At 36.0% G+C, this 20136-nt stretch overlaps 1 protein-coding gene and 2 long non-coding RNA genes across 7 annotated transcripts; all 3 read right to left on the reverse strand.

Moving 5' to 3' along the window:
* Positions 1-4372: 4372 nt before the first annotated feature.
* On the reverse strand, positions 4373-4927 carry LOC110898693 (histone H2B.3). The gene has a single exon (XM_022145519.2). It carries the CDS (start codon positions 4860-4862, stop codon positions 4452-4454), a length of 411 nt encoding a protein of 136 aa, XP_022001211.1. The 5' UTR covers positions 4863-4927; the 3' UTR covers positions 4373-4451.
* Positions 4928-8515: 3588 nt separating this feature from the next.
* LOC110898694 lies at positions 8516-9894 on the reverse strand. 2 transcript variants are annotated; one of them, XR_002569543.2, is made up of 3 exons: positions 9596-9894; positions 9051-9500; positions 8516-8848 (listed from the first exon to the last, which is right to left on the reverse strand). It is a non-coding gene; the product is annotated as an uncharacterized LOC110898694 (long non-coding RNA). The 2 variants fall into 2 exon arrangements; XR_002569544.2 differs by having other exon boundaries at positions 9104-9500; positions 9596-9893.
* Positions 9895-10226: 332 nt separating this feature from the next.
* LOC110902987 lies at positions 10227-14695 on the reverse strand. Of its 4 annotated transcripts, XR_004882364.1 has the most exons (5): positions 14582-14695; positions 13896-14483; positions 13477-13566; positions 11616-11810; positions 10866-11062 (listed from the first exon to the last, which is right to left on the reverse strand). It is a non-coding gene; the product is annotated as an uncharacterized LOC110902987 (long non-coding RNA). The 4 variants fall into 4 exon arrangements; XR_004882365.1 differs by lacking the exon at positions 10866-11062 and adding an exon at positions 10227-10662 and having other exon boundaries at positions 13896-14689; XR_004882363.1 differs by having other exon boundaries at positions 13896-14689.
* Between the last annotated feature and the right edge of the window lie 5441 nt (positions 14696-20136).

Here is a 20136-nt window from a genome sequence, read left to right on the forward strand (position 1 = left end):
GTCTGGAAAAAAAAGCGAGGATGGGAGTTCTAATGTCAAGCAGTGTTTACGTAAGGTTGCCGATGGTCATTTTACCGCTGCAGTTAAGGTCCTTTGTTCTTCTGGGGTCGCGCCACATGATAAGAAAACTATGAAGGCTCTTGTGGATAAACACTCGTGCATGCCCCCTCCGACCATGCCCGCTTTCCTTCCGTCAGAACCTCACCTTGTAGTGGAGACCGACAGTGTGCTTGGGTGTATCAAATCCTTCCCGAAAGGGACGTCATGTGGGAGAGATGGTTTGAGGGCTCAACACCTTTTGGACGCCCTTTGTGGTGAAGGGTCCGTGATTGCGGTTAGCCTACTCAGAGCGATTTCAGCTGTGGTTAACCTTTTCTTGCGTGGGGGGTGTCCGAGGAGTTTGGCGTAGTTTGTTGCATCTGCTCCTCTTACGCCCCTTCTCAAGCCCGATAATGGGATTAGACCTATTGTAGTGGGTTCGATCTGGAGGAGAGTGGTCTCCAAGGTAGCGATGAAGGGGGTGGGGAAGGATATGGGTAAATATCTTGGTGACTTTCAGTTTGGGGTCGGGGTTCTAAACGGGGCTGAGGCGGTTCTTCATAGTGCGAACAGGCTCTTAAATGCGCACCACCGGGACGGGTCGTTGGCTATGCTTACCGTCGATTTCTCGAATGCCTTTAACCTTGTGGATAGAACTGCTCTTTTAAATGAGGTAAGGAAAATGTGTCCATCCATCTCTGCTTGGGTTGATTTTTTATACGGGCAACCAGCTAGGCTTTATGTGGGGAATGATTATATTTGGTCTTCCACAGGGGTTCAGCAAGGGGATCCTTTAGGGCCTCTTCTTTTTGCCCTTGTTTTACACCCTCTTGTTCTCCGAATCAGAGATCGTTGTAAGCTTCTTTTTCACGCCTGGTACCTGGATGACGGGACCATTATTGGGGATGCTACTCAGGTTGCCAAGGCTTTAGACATCATTAGAGTGGAGGGCCCCTCCTTGGGCCTCCTTCTCAACATTAAAAAAACTGAAGTTTTTTGGCCTACATGCGACGGGGTGAAGATTCAGGAGGGTTTATTTCCGTGAGAGATTGGTAGGCCGGTGCATGGTGTGAAACTCTTGTGTGGTGTTGTCAGTAGAGATAGGCAGTTTATTAGTGGGTTGGCCCTCAAAGAGCCAAATGTGCGGTTGAGCTAATGGGATGCCTCAAACGCCTTAAGGACCCTCAGAGCAAACTCCTTCTGCTTCGTTCGTGTATGGGGGTTGCTAAACTGTTGTTTGGGTTTAGAACGTGTCAGCCTTCTTATGTCGGGGAAGCCGTCTCTGTTTTTGACAAGGGGCTTCGGAATACGATCGAGAACATTGTTGTTTGTGGGGGTGCCTTTTTCGGGGACCTACAATGGAGGTTAGCTTCCCTCCCGACCCGTTTTGGGGGGCTTGGGATTTGCTCAGCTGAGGATGCCTCTTCCTACGCTTTTGTGGCTTCAAGGGCCCAATCTTGGGTTCTTCAAGACCACATCCTTCGCGAATGTGGGGGAGAGCTGTTGGACTCTGATTACAAGGGTGCGTTGGACAATCTGCATAGTTCTCTTCCCGATCTTGATCTTGGCGGTTTCTACATTAAAGACACCGCCCCCATTAAAGCCCAGAAAATTCTGGCGAATGCCTTATATGGCGAAATCGTCAAAACAGTTGAAGAGAAGTTTACCTTTTCCCCTCGCCAGCGAGCCGTGTTTGAGTGCTTGCGAGCCCCCCATGCTCAGGATTTCCTGTCTGTTGTTCCCATCGAAGGTTTAGGGCAATGTATGTCGGCTGTGGAATACCGGGCTATCCTCAAGTACCGTTTAATGATACCCCTTTTCCTGGATGATGACCCGTGTCCTGTATGTCGGAAGTGTTGCTTGGATTCTTTTGGGGAGCATGCAGTACATTGCAAAGAATTACCGGGCTTTAAGTATCGACATTATTTAGTTCGAGATGTGATGTATGATGTCCTTAAGCGAGCAGGGATCTCGGCAAAAAAGGAAGCTCCGGTGAACTTCTTGACTGATCCATTAGAAGGGAGATCTACGCTACGACCCGCTGACATTCTTGTTTTTGGATGGGAAGGAGGGAAACACGCGTGTGTCGATTTGACAGGTGTGTCCCCCCTCGTTGGGCTAAGGGACCACGGGTTTGTGGCGGGACAGGCGATAACCAAGGCAGAGGCGGGCAAAGTAGCTAAACACGAAAAAGCTTGCATCGAGAATCAGCACGTGTTCGTCCCATTCGCTTTCGATACATTTGGCGCTCTCGCCCCTGACGCGGTGCGGTTCCTAAAGCGGGTTCAACATGTGGTAAGCAGTAACACCGCACATGTTAAGGGGCAAAATTTTGTGTTTAGCAGGGTAGGGTTTGCTATTCAAAAAGGGGTAGTGGCGCAGCTTGTTGCTCGTCTACCTACCATTAGTTTGTAATCATATTGGATATTCATTTTTCATCTGTAAGGTTTTGAGACTAAAAAAAAGTTCCATAATTGTATTACATTTTTATTATTTTAGTTGGACTTTCTCCATATGAATGTTTGTTAGCGTCATGGACTAAGTGTGTTACTGCTGAATAAACAACGAGGATCAAAAGAGTAGTTTTTAGAAAGTTTAGACCAAAGCCGTATCTGACTTTGCCGCTGGAACCAACCTTTTTTATAAAATAAATGTAAACTTTTTAAAAAGTTGGTAAAATATAGTCTAAGGGGGGTAGGGGTGGGATAACTCACCAACATTTCAATCACTCACAACATCCAATCAGGTTCTGCCATATCATCAACCATTATTTCCATCACTCACAACCTTTTTTAGTGGAAATGGTCATCACTCACAACCTTTTTATTTTTATTACATCAATGTACAACTCCTCAGCACTATAGTACAACTCCTCAATACACAAAGTTCCAGAAAATAACGCGTGCTCCGGTTCACGCGTTAAACATATTACGCGTTAAAAAGAAGGTGGCGGCGGTGTGGGATAACTCACCACGCGTTATGGGGGGACAATAACGTGTCCACCCCGGGTCCTCTAAATTATATAACTAGTACAAAATAAAAATATTCTTCTTAACTTAAAAAATAAAAAAGGGTTATGGATGTGGCTCATCGAATGTGTCTTTGCTACATTCTTAAGCAAAGGAGGGTTGACTGCCCTATTGCGTGTGGTCATAGAACCTAAAGGCGAAATTGATTCAAATATTCGACAATCTAATGAGCTTTTTTGGTGTAAAGTCGAACTCAACATTTCAAATATCATGTAACCTTGTATGAATGTTAATCTTTTTGAAACAAACTCTATTATTAGTCTTAAAATGGTTGAAGGGGAAATTTTTATTGTTAAAAACATTACAAAAGTGTTAAGATTTCGTTCCATATATTTTTTTTTAATATTTATGAATTTATGTTAATTTTTTTAGTTATGGGAAATTAGTTTAGTTAATTTAGCCGGTTTTGTGCCTAGGTAAATCCAAGGTTACTTTAATTGGTAAATCCAGTAAGGTTTTAAACAAAATAAATAAACAATCATCCACTAAAATTTATGCTAAACGTCCATCAGAAACATGCAAATAATAAGTTTCTCCAAGTCTCATATTTTAATGTTTTATCTTCGGTTGTATCTTTTCTAAGTGTCATTTACCGTACCTTTAACAAACTATGGCTTGATAGTTGATCGCGATCTTGATTCCGGTGACTATATCCTAACATTTTGTCAAAAGTAAGCGAGATATTCGGATGACCTCATGTTCTACCAATCAGGTCCACAAGAATCTCATTTTCTTGCTTGCGAAAGCGTTCCTATGTGCAGCCGATTCACGTTTAAAATGATGAACACCAAACCATAGTTTTGTAAATTGATACATCTCTCACAAATACTTAGGAATACTTGAAGCCAAAAAATACGGTCCGAATGAGGTGTGTGAACTTGAGAGCTTTCGACTCCTCTTTTTAGGGTGCGACCTCTTCTACTTTGAATGGTGTTGGAAACTTCATCATAGCATGAACCATTGAGTCCAAGGGTGGAGGCAATGTATAAGGAGGGGTATCCCGGGCTACCCATCAATTCCGTCTTCATAGTGTAAAAATACACTTCAACTCCGTCTATGTAATGTAAAATTTTTGTTTTTTTATACAAAGGATACCCCTAATCCCAATTAAAAATTTGGGATGCCCCTAAATTTTCAGAGACAGCCCTAGACAGGTATACCTAATACCCGACATGTATTGGGCCAAGTATGGGTGTAGAAAACAAATATTTTACATGTATAGGACACCTATGGGATTAGATGATACCCAACCTTTTGAAACTATATAAGGTTTACACAAAATCACCTAAAATTCAACAGGAACATACAAAATTCAACACATTGAATGACTTAAAGGCTTTGAATTTTCATTAAACCAAATTAAACAATAAAACAACCAACAACCTAGGAGCTAGTAAACTTAGTAACCGCCTTAGTCCCCTCGGAAACTGCATGTTTGGCCAGCTCACCCGGCAGAACAAGCCTAACAGCCGTCTGAATCTCCCTTGACGAAAGCGTGTTCTTCTTATTATACCTACCAAGTCTAGAAGCTTCCTGAGCCAGCTTCTCAAATATATCATTAATAAACGAGTTCATTATCCCCATCGCCTTGCTCGATATACCTACATCCGGATGAACCTGTTTCAATACCTTAAATATGTATATCTTGTATGTTTCAACCGATTTCTTGTTCCTCTTTTTCTTCTTGTCGGTTGTTGTAGTGTCTTTTGGAAGCTTCTTTTCGGCTTTTGGTTTTGGTGCTTTTTCGGCTGCCGGTTTTTTTTCGGCCGGTTTCTTTTCTGTCTTTGGTGCCATTTGATTTGATGGTTTGCGGGTTTGCAGGGTGGATTGTAGAGGATGATTAGAGTGATGAAGGGGACGAAACGGGGTTTGTTTATTATATAGAGGGTGTGTTTATGTGATTTGATTGGTTGGGTTTGGGTGACGCGGATCGGGAATGATGGCTGTTGGATTATGATTGTTAGGAAATGGACGGTTGAGATTGAATGAAAGGGTGATAATATGGACTCAGACCATTATGGCCTAGCGGGCACTGTAAGCCCCTTTTAATTTTCTAATTTAAATAAAAAATAAACTAGTAATAGTAATAAGCTCTCGTGTTACGATGTAGACGTAAAACCGTGCCAAATAATACCAATGTCACACTACCGTCAACGGCCAGCAACACTCAAGTTGCGATGTGTTAATGCGAAGAAATTAGATCAAAACGTAAAACATAGGAAATAATAACTAAGTCGATTTAGGACCAGCGTGTTGCGAAAAACATGTCAAACGGGAAAAAATAAACGACATAAAAACGTTGAATCACACGCGCACATTGCGTCGTGTTAACTCACAAAATTTAGAATGAAAAGTAAAACAACAAATTGTGAAACATGAAAAGTATAGGGGACTAAAGTTGAAAGTAAAAAAAGTTATAAGGTTAAATTGAAAAGATATAAAATTTTTGGGTTAAAAGTAAAGAGATCAAATAATTTTGGGTTAAAAGTGTAATATCAATTTTTTTTTTAAAAAAAAAATCCCCCTAAGCATTAGGTACAACCCTTCAATACACAAAGATGTTTCAAATTTATAGTATGTAAATATATTCCGGTAAAGTAAACTGAACGATTAGAAGTGTTTTTGATTAACATGGGCTTATTGAGCCTAGGGATGCGCAAAAATACTTGAAACTGGTATGAACCTACCTGGTTCTGAACCGATTGTACCCGATAGTTCTTACCCGATTCCTCGTATATTTTCAAATTTTGGTTCCTGCCCTAACCGGTTTCGAATCCCTACCCAATTATACTAGGGTAGAAACCGGTTAATACGGTAAAAACTGGTGTAATCGATTATAGTTGTTAACAATGGCTATATAGCCATTTTTTCACTTTTTTACAATTAGAACCTGTTCTACACCACCTTAAATGAGTGTAAATTGTTGTGGGGTATAGGTTGATTACTCAACTGAAAACGCATAAATGTAACCCCAAAAAATGCAAAACCAAAAGCCGACAAAAATGTCTTAGCTTAGAGCGACGGCGAAGGGTATAGCTTGGGACTAGCTTTTGTAGACGTTAGGTCCCAGGAGTTGCAAGAGGAGGGTACAAGGTTTCTTTGTGGTCCTAATTTTTAGAATCGACTTAAGGAGATGTTTGACGAGGAAAATGGTTTTGAAACCGACCGTACATTTGATGATCTCAAAGCAAAGATCACAAGTATAGCCCAATTGGTGGGAAGATTTCCGGATATATACTTCAAACAGATGGCAAATAACGATGAGCATGTTGTTGAAAAATCTAGGCCGAGTATAAATGAGTTAATGTAAGACAATTTACCAAGTTAGAAATTCGGAAACTTATAATGAGCATTCGTTTGTAATTTGTATTAATATTTTAATATTTATTTATGTTTAATGTTAACTGTGTTTAATATACATGTTATTTTATTGAAATTAACGTTAACATCAAACATTTAATAAGTTAAAATTAAATATTAAAACCTAATCTTAAACATTTAAACACCTAATCTTAAATATCTAAACTTAACATTAAACTTTTTTTTGGACGACTAGATCACCTGGTAAGGACATTGCCTTATATCATCCAAGTTAGGGCTGGCATATCGGGTCAACCCGATCTGTTAAGACACGAACACGATAAGACACGAACACGAAACCTGTAAACACGAACACGACACGAAATCTTATCGTGTCAGATTTTCCAAACACGAACACGAACCTGTTAATAAACAGATTACACGAAATGACCTGTTAAGACACGAAAATGTTACCAACATATCATATGACCTATTTAAGACACAAACACGACCTGTTAAGACACGAACACGACCTGTTAAGACACGAACATGACCTGTTATTCCATATTTGAAATTAGGGATTAAGGAACTTGTTTAATGCGTAAATTACAGAAATAGAGATCTCTGGTAGGATTAACGAAAATTAACAAATAGTAAGCTTCTGCCATATTATATTATACCAAGACCACAGCCAACCATTGTAGTTCATTTCTCATACTATTTCAAAGTCATTATTATTTTCTCACATTAGGTTACCTCCCACTCTGTAAACGTCTTAAAACCTACCGGACCTGACATCTCTATTTTCCCTAATTTAGGCCCATAAACATGTTGCATATATTTATGATTTCATTCTCCGCTACCATTAATATTGAATCCCCACTCAAATAGTTACACACCCATCAATGTGAACTTATCTACATTCCACTTAATTAAGTTAAAAAAAACACAATCTTTACCCAAAAAAAAAAAAGTTAAAAACACAATCTATGAATAAACAGTTGTGTAAAAGTAAGTACAGGTCGTTTTGATCTCTCTTCTAAAATTTGATCTTCAAACAATCCTCTCTACACAAAACAACTTGGCTTCAATTCTGAACCTCCGACGCCGGAATAGATGAACGATGGCCGAAATAGATGAACGATGACCGGTGATAAACGATGGCCAGTTAACGTTGGCTGGTGATGAACAATGGCCGGTGATGAACAATGGCCGGTGAACTAAAGTGATGAACGTGCGGCAACTGAAGTAAATTTAGGGTTTGGTACTTTGGTTTTGGAGCGTGAATTGAAGAATGGATTTCAAAATTTTGGCCTTTGGGTATAAGAGCTTTCACATCCACTCCACCAAATGTTGTGAGCGGAGTTTTTATAGTATAAAGAGTATAAAAAGTGGTTGTGAGTGGAGGAGAGAGAAAATGTTACTGTTCATCTGTATATTTGAGGGGACACTGTTCACCCCCTATAATTTTTTAATATATTTTGAAAGTGGTTGTGAGTGGATGAGAGAGAAAAGGTAATGATAAAGGTATAAAAATATAATATTTAATTGAACATGAGAGAGACAATGTAGTGTTTTTTAGTGTAATTTAAGGTAAAAATATGGTGGAATGGATGTGAATGCTCTAATACCCCATACTTCTGACTCCACACATGTCCCCACATATTTGATATATTTTTTTAATTTAAAATTATAAACAGGTCACTAACAGGTCTTAACAGGTTAACGGGTTTTAACCTGTTTAGACACGAAATTTAAACAGGTCTTATCGTGTCGACCTGTTTAGACACGAAACCTGTTAAGGTCAAACAGGAAACATGTTCACTTCGTGTAGGTTCGTGTCGTGTTATCGTGTTCGTGTCAGAATTTCCAGCCCTAATCCAAGTCCCAGGTAGGAATCCAAGGGTTACGCGGGTTTGCAGATCCAAATGATTCCCTTTTCTTCACCAGACATTGTTAACCTTATGTTTTTTGAGACTTGGGTTTGCCACGGCTTTCAGGTTTTCCCACATTACTTACAATAAGCTATCTGGATGTTGTCAGACATAAGGCACAAGTCATAGTGGGAACAAATCTCGAGGTTTCTTTTGGTTTTGTGTACCAAAACAACATATTCATTGTTTGCCATCGTTGTTAATACTTGAAAATTGAGAGAATCAAGTGTTTTGCATTATAGAGAGCGTTTGATAGTTATAAAGTGCAACTTACATTGGGTTCATGAAAAACCGTACCATACCAAGCCCTCCAATTTACTCATAGCACAAAGACTAAAACAAAAAAGGAGAAAAACTACATAGATAGAGAACCACCCCCACCCTTTTTTTACTTCTCAGCGCCAGAATTGAATCAACTAAGATCCATATAATCTTTAAAAAAACAGTTAAACTTTTGAGCATCCATCAGGTCTACCATCTTGTCATCCACAAGTGAATTTTTCTTTTGTAGTCCTCTGAATCATCTTTAAAAACCACCCAAAAACTCTGCATACCAAATAGGCCATAAGATATAATACATAGCAGGTCTAAAACTTTGCGACATGCACAAAAGCCATTTTCATCCTCAAAGACAAACATGCCTGAGGTTATATGCCTTGCACCGAAGCACCTAGACAGATTTACCCATTATCCCCCGCCCCATAATTATTACAGAAATTGTAGGGAAAAAAATATATGTGGAACCTACCAAGAACAAAAACTCATCCCATGAAAGAAAACATGAAAAGAAGCATAGCCTACCACTCAATTCACAACCCACTGGAACCTTTATCTCACAACTGAACATTCCAGCATTTATATATTTTAAATTATGGAGTACCGAAATCCTCCAGCTCTTAAGGGATGGACCGGATGCACCTGCACCAGCTCTTAAGGGATGGACCAACATTCACACCAAGAAAACTCACAGTTATATTCTAGAAATAACATATTGACTTAATTTTACAAAAGAATATAATATTACACTTTAAATCCAAGCAATAATAAACTTTGGGAAATCATGATCCTAAACTTGTTCACATCATCGATGTAGTTTTGGAAACCCTCACAAAACAAACAATGTGAACCCTAAAACAGGAAAAAGCAACCAACTTTAATCTTCAAACAACAAACCCATTTCACATTTCAACCAAATTTCCTACACCAGAAGAGAAGCGAGGGTAAAAAAATCATGATCATCAATGATGAAACGACAATCAAATCATAATAATAATCAACAAAACTATGACTTACGATTCGGATTATTCCGCTTGGTTACTCATCACGTGTTGAAGAAGATTGATTGATTCGTGAATTCGGATAGCTATCGTTGGCAGTTCCCCAATCTTAGTTACACTGAACCCTAACAGCCGCCATCGCCATCGTTGTTTCTGGTTTGCGTTCATCACCAAATCCACAACCATACAGAAATGAATCACCATTGTCGATTTGCTAAAGAAGATTTTTGGATCGATTCAGGGGAAGAAGAAGATGGCACATGAACAGCTTTGTTTCTAGGGTTTGTGGAGAATGTCAAAGCGTGAGAAAGAAGAATGAGAAAGAAAGAATATAAAGGATCCGTTTGGATCATTACGTGACCCAAAGTTCGACCCAGTTGTTTCCGGATCCTGCGTGGACTAAAGTTTTGTGTATTTAGAATGGATTTCCTCCAAAACTCACAATCCACCTCCACCATTGGTTGCCACATCATCAAAAAGCTTCAAAATCACATGACACATGGCCCAAATCCATCTCATTTATATATATATATATATATATACTAGTGCTAATACCCGTGAATTTCGCGGTGTTGAGAAATAATATTTTTATTTCTATAAAAAAAACTACGTCTACACTGATCATAAAGAAACTGTACGTATGGACTTATTATGGAAATCTGAAGTTGAAGATTAAAATACAACGAAGCATCGTACTATAGATCTAACAAAACTGAAAAGATAAGTAAATGAAGGAAATACATTATCTTATTTGAAAAGAATCTTTCAACTTGAAAACTGCTTGGTAATTTCAACCCAGGTCTAAAAGCGAATAATGAAAGCATATGAACTCATAACCAAATGTAAAAGATCTATAGACGTCCATGGACTTTCAAAAACGGTTCGCTTGCATCTTTTGCTTCGACCTTATACGTTCTTTTAGGTTACTTTACATTCTCCCTGTTATTCTCCATATCAACCAAAAACCTCCACGAAGTAATGCGCTTTCTCCACCAATCAAGTGCTTTAGAAATTTTTGAGACGTATTATTTGGATCAACCAATTCCTCCACTAAGAAGAGAGTACCATTTTTCCAGCATCTAACTATAACAAAATCAACAATTTAAGATATACAAATTATTCTTTATATACCATAGTATTTTCATTAAGTGCAAGCCTTCACTTATCAGCAATACCCTCAGATGACCTAACTTTGGAAATAAATTGTATGATACCTCACTGTTGGTGAAAGTCCATGGATAGCAAAACATTATAAATTTTCTGGTCAAACTTGATAGCAAAAAATATAGATTAAAACATTATAATATAGATTAAAAATATATAAATTTTCTGGTCAAACTTGATAGCAAAAAATACCTATTGTGACCTAGAACATTTAACACGGAAACCCATCTACCACTTAACCTATTGTTCAGCTATTTTGATAGCCAAAAATTAGTAAATCTTCAACTCCAGCCAGCCTAACAATATCGATCGGAATACACTACAATAACATAAAAACATATGTATATTAATATTGTATATTAAATTGTTGAATATTGTAGATAAATATAATAGAAGTTACAAAGTGCTTGAGGCATGTGTGAATAAAACCGTAAATTAATACCGAAAAACTTATAATATCAAGAGCGGATTATATCATGAATAAGATAGCATGTGGCGAACTATCATTTTATTTCAACCCCTTTTCCAAGATTTTGGTCAGAATGAAAAGATTGATATGTGTAAGATTATAAAATCAAACTCCAAAATCTAATATTGATTTTTAGAACAGTGGACTCAAAATGTCGATAAGAGTTATACCCCAGTTCCATTAAATGAATGAATTACTTAATAGTCAGGTCGTTTTAATCTTGTATAGTTTTTCTTGTTGGCAACCCTGTCCTTACCCTTAGATCCATGTTTTGTGTGGTGGATTCTAATAAAGTTCATGTTTCGAAAAAAATGTGATTCAACAATTAATTAATTTCAAGAAACGTAATGTGCAATAGTATATATGGATGCAAAAATATGCTTATATAGAGAAATGATACTACCTAGCATTCTATTGATGATTAGCTTCAAAGTCACTTGTTGGCTAGACTCGCAACCTGCACTGCTTTCTTTGACTAAAAGGGATAAGTAAATGTGAACTCTAACTCGGGAATGAACTCGGTGGCTTGTTGGCTCTCCATTTCAAGAGACATTAACGACTTTTGCGTCAAATAATTTTTTTTTCTTTGCAGCAAGAGCTGAAAAAAATACATGTCAAAAGAGACCATTAATTTTTCAAATACAGAAACCATGAGAGTCGAAGAAATTCAACTTAAGACACTAACTTGTGAGGAAGAGCAAAGTTCTAGTCGCTACGTTGTCTTCTTTTATAGATAAATATAATTATGAACACCAATAAAAACACAAGACCACGTGATATCCCGACTGCAATTTTACCAGCGTGTGCTAGGCCACTGAAAAGGGACAGTCGGGTAAAGACAGTACACCACGCAACCCTCTATTACCAGAATGGTTAGGGGTGTTCACGGTCTGGTTTTGACGGTTTTTAGGTCAAATCGTGAGCCAAATCGTTAGTAATGGTTTTTGAATATTGAAAACCAAAACCGAACCGTTCAAAGTTAAAACCGAACCAAGCCAAATCGTTGCTAACGGTTTGGTTTCGTTTTGATTTTACGGTTTTGAGCTTTGTTTGGCCCTCTATATAAAATGCATAAACTAAAATTATAAAAGAGGTCCAGGATCTTCTGTTTCTTTCCACGCATATTTTTAAATGATTGAACAAAGAATCCCTTCCAATTCCGGCCAATTCTGTTGATCATTCTTCATACATATAGCTTTTCTTGTAATGCTTACATGTGGTAATTGCCCCTTCTGTTAGTGCTCCCATATAATTAATTGCCTTAAGCTTATTTCAGTGTTAAAATATTCAGTTTGCATTTTACATTAAATTGTGCAATAACCTTGTTAACTACCATAACAGAAAGTTAAGATCCTAAGCAGCACTTAATAGACATCCATATCCATATGATTATTTTAACCAGAAAGTTATTACATAAAATGGATTCCATTTGAGACATTCTCGTTTGAAAAAAAAAATAGTATATAAGAATCAATACAATAAATTCATACATTCCAACTATAAATAGTTAAAGATACAGTCTAGTCCGGTTTTTACGACAAGTTTTGGGTATAAATTGTAAACCGAACTGTTCACTACGGCCTTAAACTTTTGAAACCAACCGAGCAAAAGTTTAAAAAAACCGACCGTGAAATCAAACCGATGACCGGTTCGGATGGTTTCATGGTTGTATGATGATTATTTTATATAATAAAATTATAGTAATGTATAGATTGCAAATAGGCTTCAAAAAGAGAAATTATGACCGTAATAAATGGATCCATATAGTGGGTCAGTCATGTATATGTATTGGACAATTGAATCAAAACTTTTGACCCTTGCATCCATGTAGTGGGTCAGTCATAGATTAACACAATATATTGGGTACTCTATCTCACTATCAGTTTCAATATCTCGATCTTGCTGCATTGAGTCACCTCCCAAAGTCACATTATCATACTCACAAGGATCAAGCACACTTTTAACCTCGATGTCATTTCATTTGATGTTGTCTCTCTAATTTGCATCTCAGCTACAAATATGTAAGGCTAACTATATTATCAATATGTAATCATATTTAATGCCTTTAAAAGCCAAGAAATAGTTAACCAAAAAGGATGTGTCATATGTTACAGTTATACATGTCTACTTATCGTAATGTCTTGGAAAAGCTATTTTCATGAATACAAACACTTTTTTTATTCAAAGAACAGATAATAATATTTACCAAAACAATATTGTAAAATCAAAATTAAGAACATTAAAGTAATTACACTATCTATTACCTTGATTCTGGCAACTGATTGGATGGTTTTTTCACTAATGCTTTGTTGGAATGATGCATTAGCTTTCAAAATGTCCCAGATTTTAGGTTTCTACAACAGAAGGGCAAACACGAACTGATCAATATAATATTTTGAGTTCCACTACAGCCCAAATCAACACCAAAATTATATAATGTAGCTTGCAACATGAATAAACAAAATAAATCTAGAAAGATAATTCTTTCAAGCATTTGCCTTGCAACATACAATAACTTAATAATTCTTAAAAACACTGTGTACTTGAACATTTCCCCTACTAAATCCAAAGTGACTTCTAACCTACTACCAAAGTCAAGTCAGTATGTTATATATACAACAAAATTAAATAAACCAAAGAACTAAATCTTCTAATTAGCATTGTATTAGGCTAGAAAAGTAACCTTTTCAAGAGCTTTCTCCCTCAATCGTTCATTCAGATAGATTAAGCGCCTTGAGTCCTGCATAAAAAAACAAATCAAAATCTTAATGTTGATTAAAGGCCAATCAATTTTAGGGTTAGAGAGCACCTATTGGATCCTGATGAAACACAAATGAGTCAGACCAGGAAGTTACCTGGTTAACACGAAACCCTAAAACCTGCGAAATGCAAATCAACAACCGTAATATTGGATAACCATTGTTATTTAGAATTGTAACAGTTAGAATCTAAAGAAATATTAACAAAATCAACAATAAATCGGCACATCCAACCGTAAACAATATTTAAGTAGGAAATAAAGAGCAAGAATTAGGTTTCATAAGCTTTAGAGATCGAAGATAGTGATCTTATTTACCATTTTCTCAACGCTAGCCTAACCTTAAATAGAGAAGATAGCGATCCAAATAATTCCTTACCCAACGTTATTTCGATCGAAACCCTAGAATTTCTTACCGAGATCGAAGAACCCTAAATTCCAATCCATTGCCCTCGTTCTGAGCTCTGACCATCTCCTTTAACAAACCCTAAAATTTCTTCCCCCAATTGTGAGCTTGAATGAACAGAAGGCAGATGAAGAAAAGAAAAAAACTTGATTCATTTAGATCTAGAACTGAATTATACAAAAAGAAGATGAATAAATTAATTTACTTTTTTCGTGGTGTTCCTTCATAGGGAGGCAGCTAGGGTTTCTTCATGGAGGCAGGCAGAATGTGAACGAGGGAGGTGGAAGCGTAGTGAAGAAGTTGAAACCCTAGTGCAATATGAGAAGTGAAGTTTTTATTTGGGTTATAACAATATATAGGCACCCGTGATTATGACCCATATTACAAAACGGGGTCCGTATGACCCATGCATCAAAGAGAATTGTGTTTTGGCGGGAAAATGAGGAATAGAGGCTCTAGATGGGTGACATGTGTCCCCTAATTAAGGCTTTTATTAGGTTGTATAGATATAGATCTTGTGCAAGTGAAAATTTGTTAATTATCTATGCACAAAACACAAAGTTAAATTGTTCAATCTAGATCATTCCTAAGTTGAAATAATCCGTTATTTAATAGATAACACTTGCACCCAAATGTTTGAGATCGTAACTAAATGATGCTAGTATTTTATATACGTATGTCATGGGTGGAGATACAATAGGAAGTTTATTTGGCTAGGAAGGCTAGGAAGTGATCTTGACCATCCATTAAGTTAATAAAGGGCTAAGATTAAATCAGGGAAATTGAAAGGAAGAAAAGAGGCGCGTGAGTTTGTTCAAGGGCATTCTAGTCAATCCAAGCCAATAGTTTCTCTCTCCTCCAATTCCCCCCAATTTTTTAAACGTTAATAACTCTTTCATACGACAATATTTTTTTTATAAAAATTGTACCAAAAAAACGAGCGTTTTTTTATCTTTAAAACGAGTATACTATTGCTATATTTAAAAAAAAAAATTAAAACCCAGTTGCGTAAAACGCAATAGAAAAACCACCAGTTACGTAAAACGCAATGAAAAAAAACCTAAAAAATCACATTTTTCTAAAACGCAATGCACAAAAAACACAAAGAAATGACTTATTTGTAAAACGCAATGGCCAGAAAACACATAAAAATGTGTTTTACCTAAAACGCAATGCACAAAAAACACATAAAAAGGTGTTGTACCTAAAACGCAATGCACCAAAAACACAAAGAAATGTCTTATTTGTAAAACGCAATGGCCAGAAAACACTTAAAATGTCTGTTTTCTAAAACGCAATGGACTGAAAACACATAAAAAGGTGTTTTACCTAAAACGCAATGCACCAAAAACACAAAGAAATGTCTTATTTGTAAAACGCAATGGCCAGAAAATACTTAAAAATGACTCATTCTAAAACGCAATGGACTGAAAACACCTAAAAATGTGTTTTACCTAAAACGCAATGACTAAAAACACTTAAAAATGTGTTTTTTCTAAAACGCAATAGCCAGAAACCACATAAAACTCTCTTATTTCTAAAACGCAATGGACACATAAAACTGTCTGTCACTGTGAACTGTCTGAATTGTCTACGAATTACTGTCTTCGAAATGAGCCAATTTCTGGAAAATTAATGGCTCTGCCCCTTGGACCCCGCCAGGGGCTGCCGCCCCTGGGACCCCGCTACCAGGGGCTGCCGCCCCCGGACCCCCGCCAAGATCGTAAAACACAATGACTAAATAAAAAACGCAGATCGTAAAAATGAAATTAAAGAATTTCTTACATGGATCGAAGCCGATTTCTTCATCAATTGACGAAATTTGAATGATAGAAACACTTATCAACGCTCGAATCGAATGAATCGAGTGATTATCTCCAAAATCAGCGGAAAAAACGAGATTTTTTTATGAAATTAAACTGGGTTTTCTTCAAAAAAAAAAAAAAGCTAAAGAACACGTTGATCGGGTTTTGAATCATTGATTGGTGATGAAAATCACACTATAATGTAGTGATTATTGAGATAGAAAGTGAAGAAATGGTTGAAGATGGTGGGTTTTGAAGTTACTGGGTTTTGAAAAAGGAAGAAGAATGAGTTGGATTGACTAAAATACCCTTTTTCTTTATTTTAAATGTTGCCACATGTCATAATTCTATGGCTTCCTATCCTTCCTAGTAAAAATTAACTTGCTATTTGATCTTTTCCCCGTATGTCATTATATAAAAGATTATTATATTTATGTTTGTAAGTACATATTTCGAAAATTACTCACAACAAAAGAATAACCTCTAAGGGGCTGTTTGACAACATCTGAATGGTTAAGTGCTGAACTAGTAAGAGGTCTGAACCATTAAGTGCTGAACCATTAAGAGCCTCATTAAGAGGTAACAAACAGCCCTTACTATTTGATAGTAACGGTGATTTTTTTAGTTAGGGTCCCCTCTCTATTTTTTATAGCTACTGTTTTTGTTTAAAGCATAAATAGGGTGTGGTCACATTAACATCATTTTTGATATATTGTGTTTAAAGCTAAATATTGTTTGTGGCCAATTTTAATAGGCATGTATTTCTTAGTTTTAACATGCACTCACAAAATATCATCCTACAATATAAAATACTCATTTGGTCTCCTCTTTCATCTAAATTGGCACATTTCAAACCATGACCCCAAAATTGTCAATTTAAAGATAATTCACATCAAAATCATGGTTCACTAGCATGTTTGAAAGATTTTCAAAACATGTTTTGGCAACATAAGCATTAATAATTCACTTCAACCATGGCATGTTTATCATATTAGGTCAATACATGTGTATAACACTTTCATCAAGATTTCAAAAGATAACTTTTAACTAAAAGAAGCTTCAATGGACGAATGTCTTCCAATTAACCCATGATTGGTGAGGGTGACCAACATTGCAACACTATGACATGCAAACTAGTTTCCAAGAAAATAATGTACTTTGAAAATCGACCTATCCTTCTATCAAGGTCCCCCACCATGTGAATGGGAAGGAGGAGGTCAAAAGAATTGGTTTTTTGATTGGATTAGCTAGTTGTTATATATGATAACTCAAGTCCTTTAAGTTACAAATATGACAAATTCTTCCATGTTGATAGGTACTTTCAAAATACATAAGATATTTTATGACTCGTGCCTTTTTTTATTCTATACTATTAGGATAACTCAAGTCCTTTAAGTTACAAATATGACAAATTCTCCCATGTTGATAGGTACTTTCAATACACATAATATATTTTATGACTCATGCCTTTTTTTAATAAGTACTATATTATATTACTAGAAGGGTGTCCGCGTAATGTGATAGGAAACATATACACTGTCAGCGTATGCTTTGTTTAGTTAGTTCGGTTATTATTCTTAACTGAAACTGAAGTCATCGTTAAGTCATATTTATTAATCAACTATTTTTCGGTTAGTCAGTTTGGTTTATTTAGTTAAATTGACGGTTTTTGGTTTGATTTGTTTAATTTCGGTTAATAGCCGAAACCAAACTTGAGCTAAAACTTTTCCTTAGAAATACATGAAAGTATAAATACATAAAATGAAGGTATAAAAAATGAACTAAAGGTATAAAAGTTATAAATATATGTAAATATGAGTGGTTCGGTTCGGTTAATTTTGGTTTAACGTGGGTACAAAAAGATATCCAACTTTGGTTTAACATACAAAAAAGTTATCACCGTTTAAAAATCGTGAGGTTGGTTACTTTTTTGATAAGGGGTTAAAATGCAATCACTAACTAATTATCTATAACTTTGTTAAAGATGAGAGAATGAAAGTACAATTAAAATGAGGGGATTAAAATATAAGTAATGTTTAAAGGCTAATTTACCTTCATTATAGATTGTACCTTATGTATTAAAATAATAAAAAAGTTCTTAACTTTTAGTTATCTTAAATTGTCATTGTCTTATTAGGGATGAGAAAATGGTACCGGTACTGAATCTCCTAAGCCGACTCGATTTTCAGTACCGATTCGGTACCGACATTTAGCGTTTACGGTACAGGTCCGATATGGTACCGATATTTACCGGTTTTTACCTTCAAATACTGGTCCATACCAGTACCGAACCGTACTGGGTATTTTCGATACAAGTACCCATTTTTTGGGATTTTTCGGTACCGGTTAGTATTATCACATAATGCATAAGACAACATTATGTATAGTATAGATAATGTATAAGACTATACGGTGTGGAAGGACCTGAAAATATGGCATTATGCGACATGTGGACGACGCGTAAGAACGCGTCAACTATATGGCGAGGTACAAAAACTAGAGGTGTGGGACGGGGCGTGGAAGAGTGGCATTATTCGACACGTGACACACACTTTTTGTTATTATTTTATATTTAAAATTTAAAAAAAAATCTATTAAACCAACACAGAGCTGGCACGTTGTCTCCCGTTTACCCTCAACGTCGGTGGAAATTTGATAGCCCCATGCACAACGGTGTCGACAACTCCATGGACGGAGTGGTTTGGGCGGCGTGGTCTGGCCTTCACACCAGATTTCAACGCCCACACCGAGTGGTCTAAGGAAGGGACATTTTAAGATACCCAAAAGTTAAGAATCTTTTTTTTTGTTTAATGCATAATGTACAACCTTAAAATAAAAGTAAATTAGTATTTCAAACAATAAGTACACCTTAATCCCTTCATCTTAATTACACTTTAATTCCCCCACCTTTAACCATATTATAGATAATTAGTTAATAGTTACACTTTATCCCCTTATAAAAAACTAACTACCCTACGATTCTTAAACGACTATAACTTTTTTGTGCGTTAACATTTTTTTTTAAATTATACAATAAAGACAAACTTTTATTCTCTTTAATTTGAATGTAGTATAGCATTATTTTTTTATTAAAAAAAATTGATATGTTGTGTGATTAAGTGTCTATGAGTGAGCAACAACTAAATTGTTAACCAAAAACAAATGAAACCGAATTGAAATCAACAAAAAACCGATTAATCGAAAACTTTATTACCAAAAACCGGTTATCAGATTTTTTATCCTTGTTTAACCAAAATTAACCGAAACGAACCGAAATTTTCATATTTTCATATATTTCTAACTTTTATATTTGCAGTTCATGTATTCTATAACTTATACCTCAATTTCATTTATTTATTATTAATAAGCAAAGGTTTTAACCAAGGTGTTTTTTTGCTTTTAATCGAAATTAATTAATGGAATCGAACAAAAATTATCAATCTAACCGAATAAATCGAACTGATTAACCGAAAACCGATTGGTTAATAATATAGACTAACTGATGACTTCGGTTTCAGCTTTGGTTGAGGATAATAGCCGAACTGACCGAACCATGCACACCACTTTGAAATGGACTAATCTATGACTTCGCTTATGACGTATATCCACCACAATGATGCTACAATAAATATTGTATGAACAAAAAAAAAACTAATGAGTAACGCAATGCAAATTGTCACCCTCACCGCATCGTACGAGCACCCTGCTAGTAATTAATAAAATACAAGAATGCACCCTTAAATACTAATATCTTTATCTAATTTAAGATGGGAATTTTAAAATATTTTTCAATAAATTTAAATTATAAACTAAATTTGTCAAAAGAAATGAGATTTGGAACTTGAACTACAAGTAAAATGGTTTCCGGACTAATTATAGGGTAAAAGAAGAATAAAAAAAATTGTAATTAAGAAGCTAGCTTATGAAATAAGTCGTTTTGTTCACTTCCTTTTTA

The sequence above is a fragment of the Helianthus annuus genome, chromosome 15 (genome assembly GCF_002127325.2).
Source record: "Helianthus annuus cultivar XRQ/B chromosome 15, HanXRQr2.0-SUNRISE, whole genome shotgun sequence".
Lineage (NCBI taxonomy): Eukaryota > Viridiplantae > Streptophyta > Magnoliopsida > Asterales > Asteraceae > Helianthus > Helianthus annuus.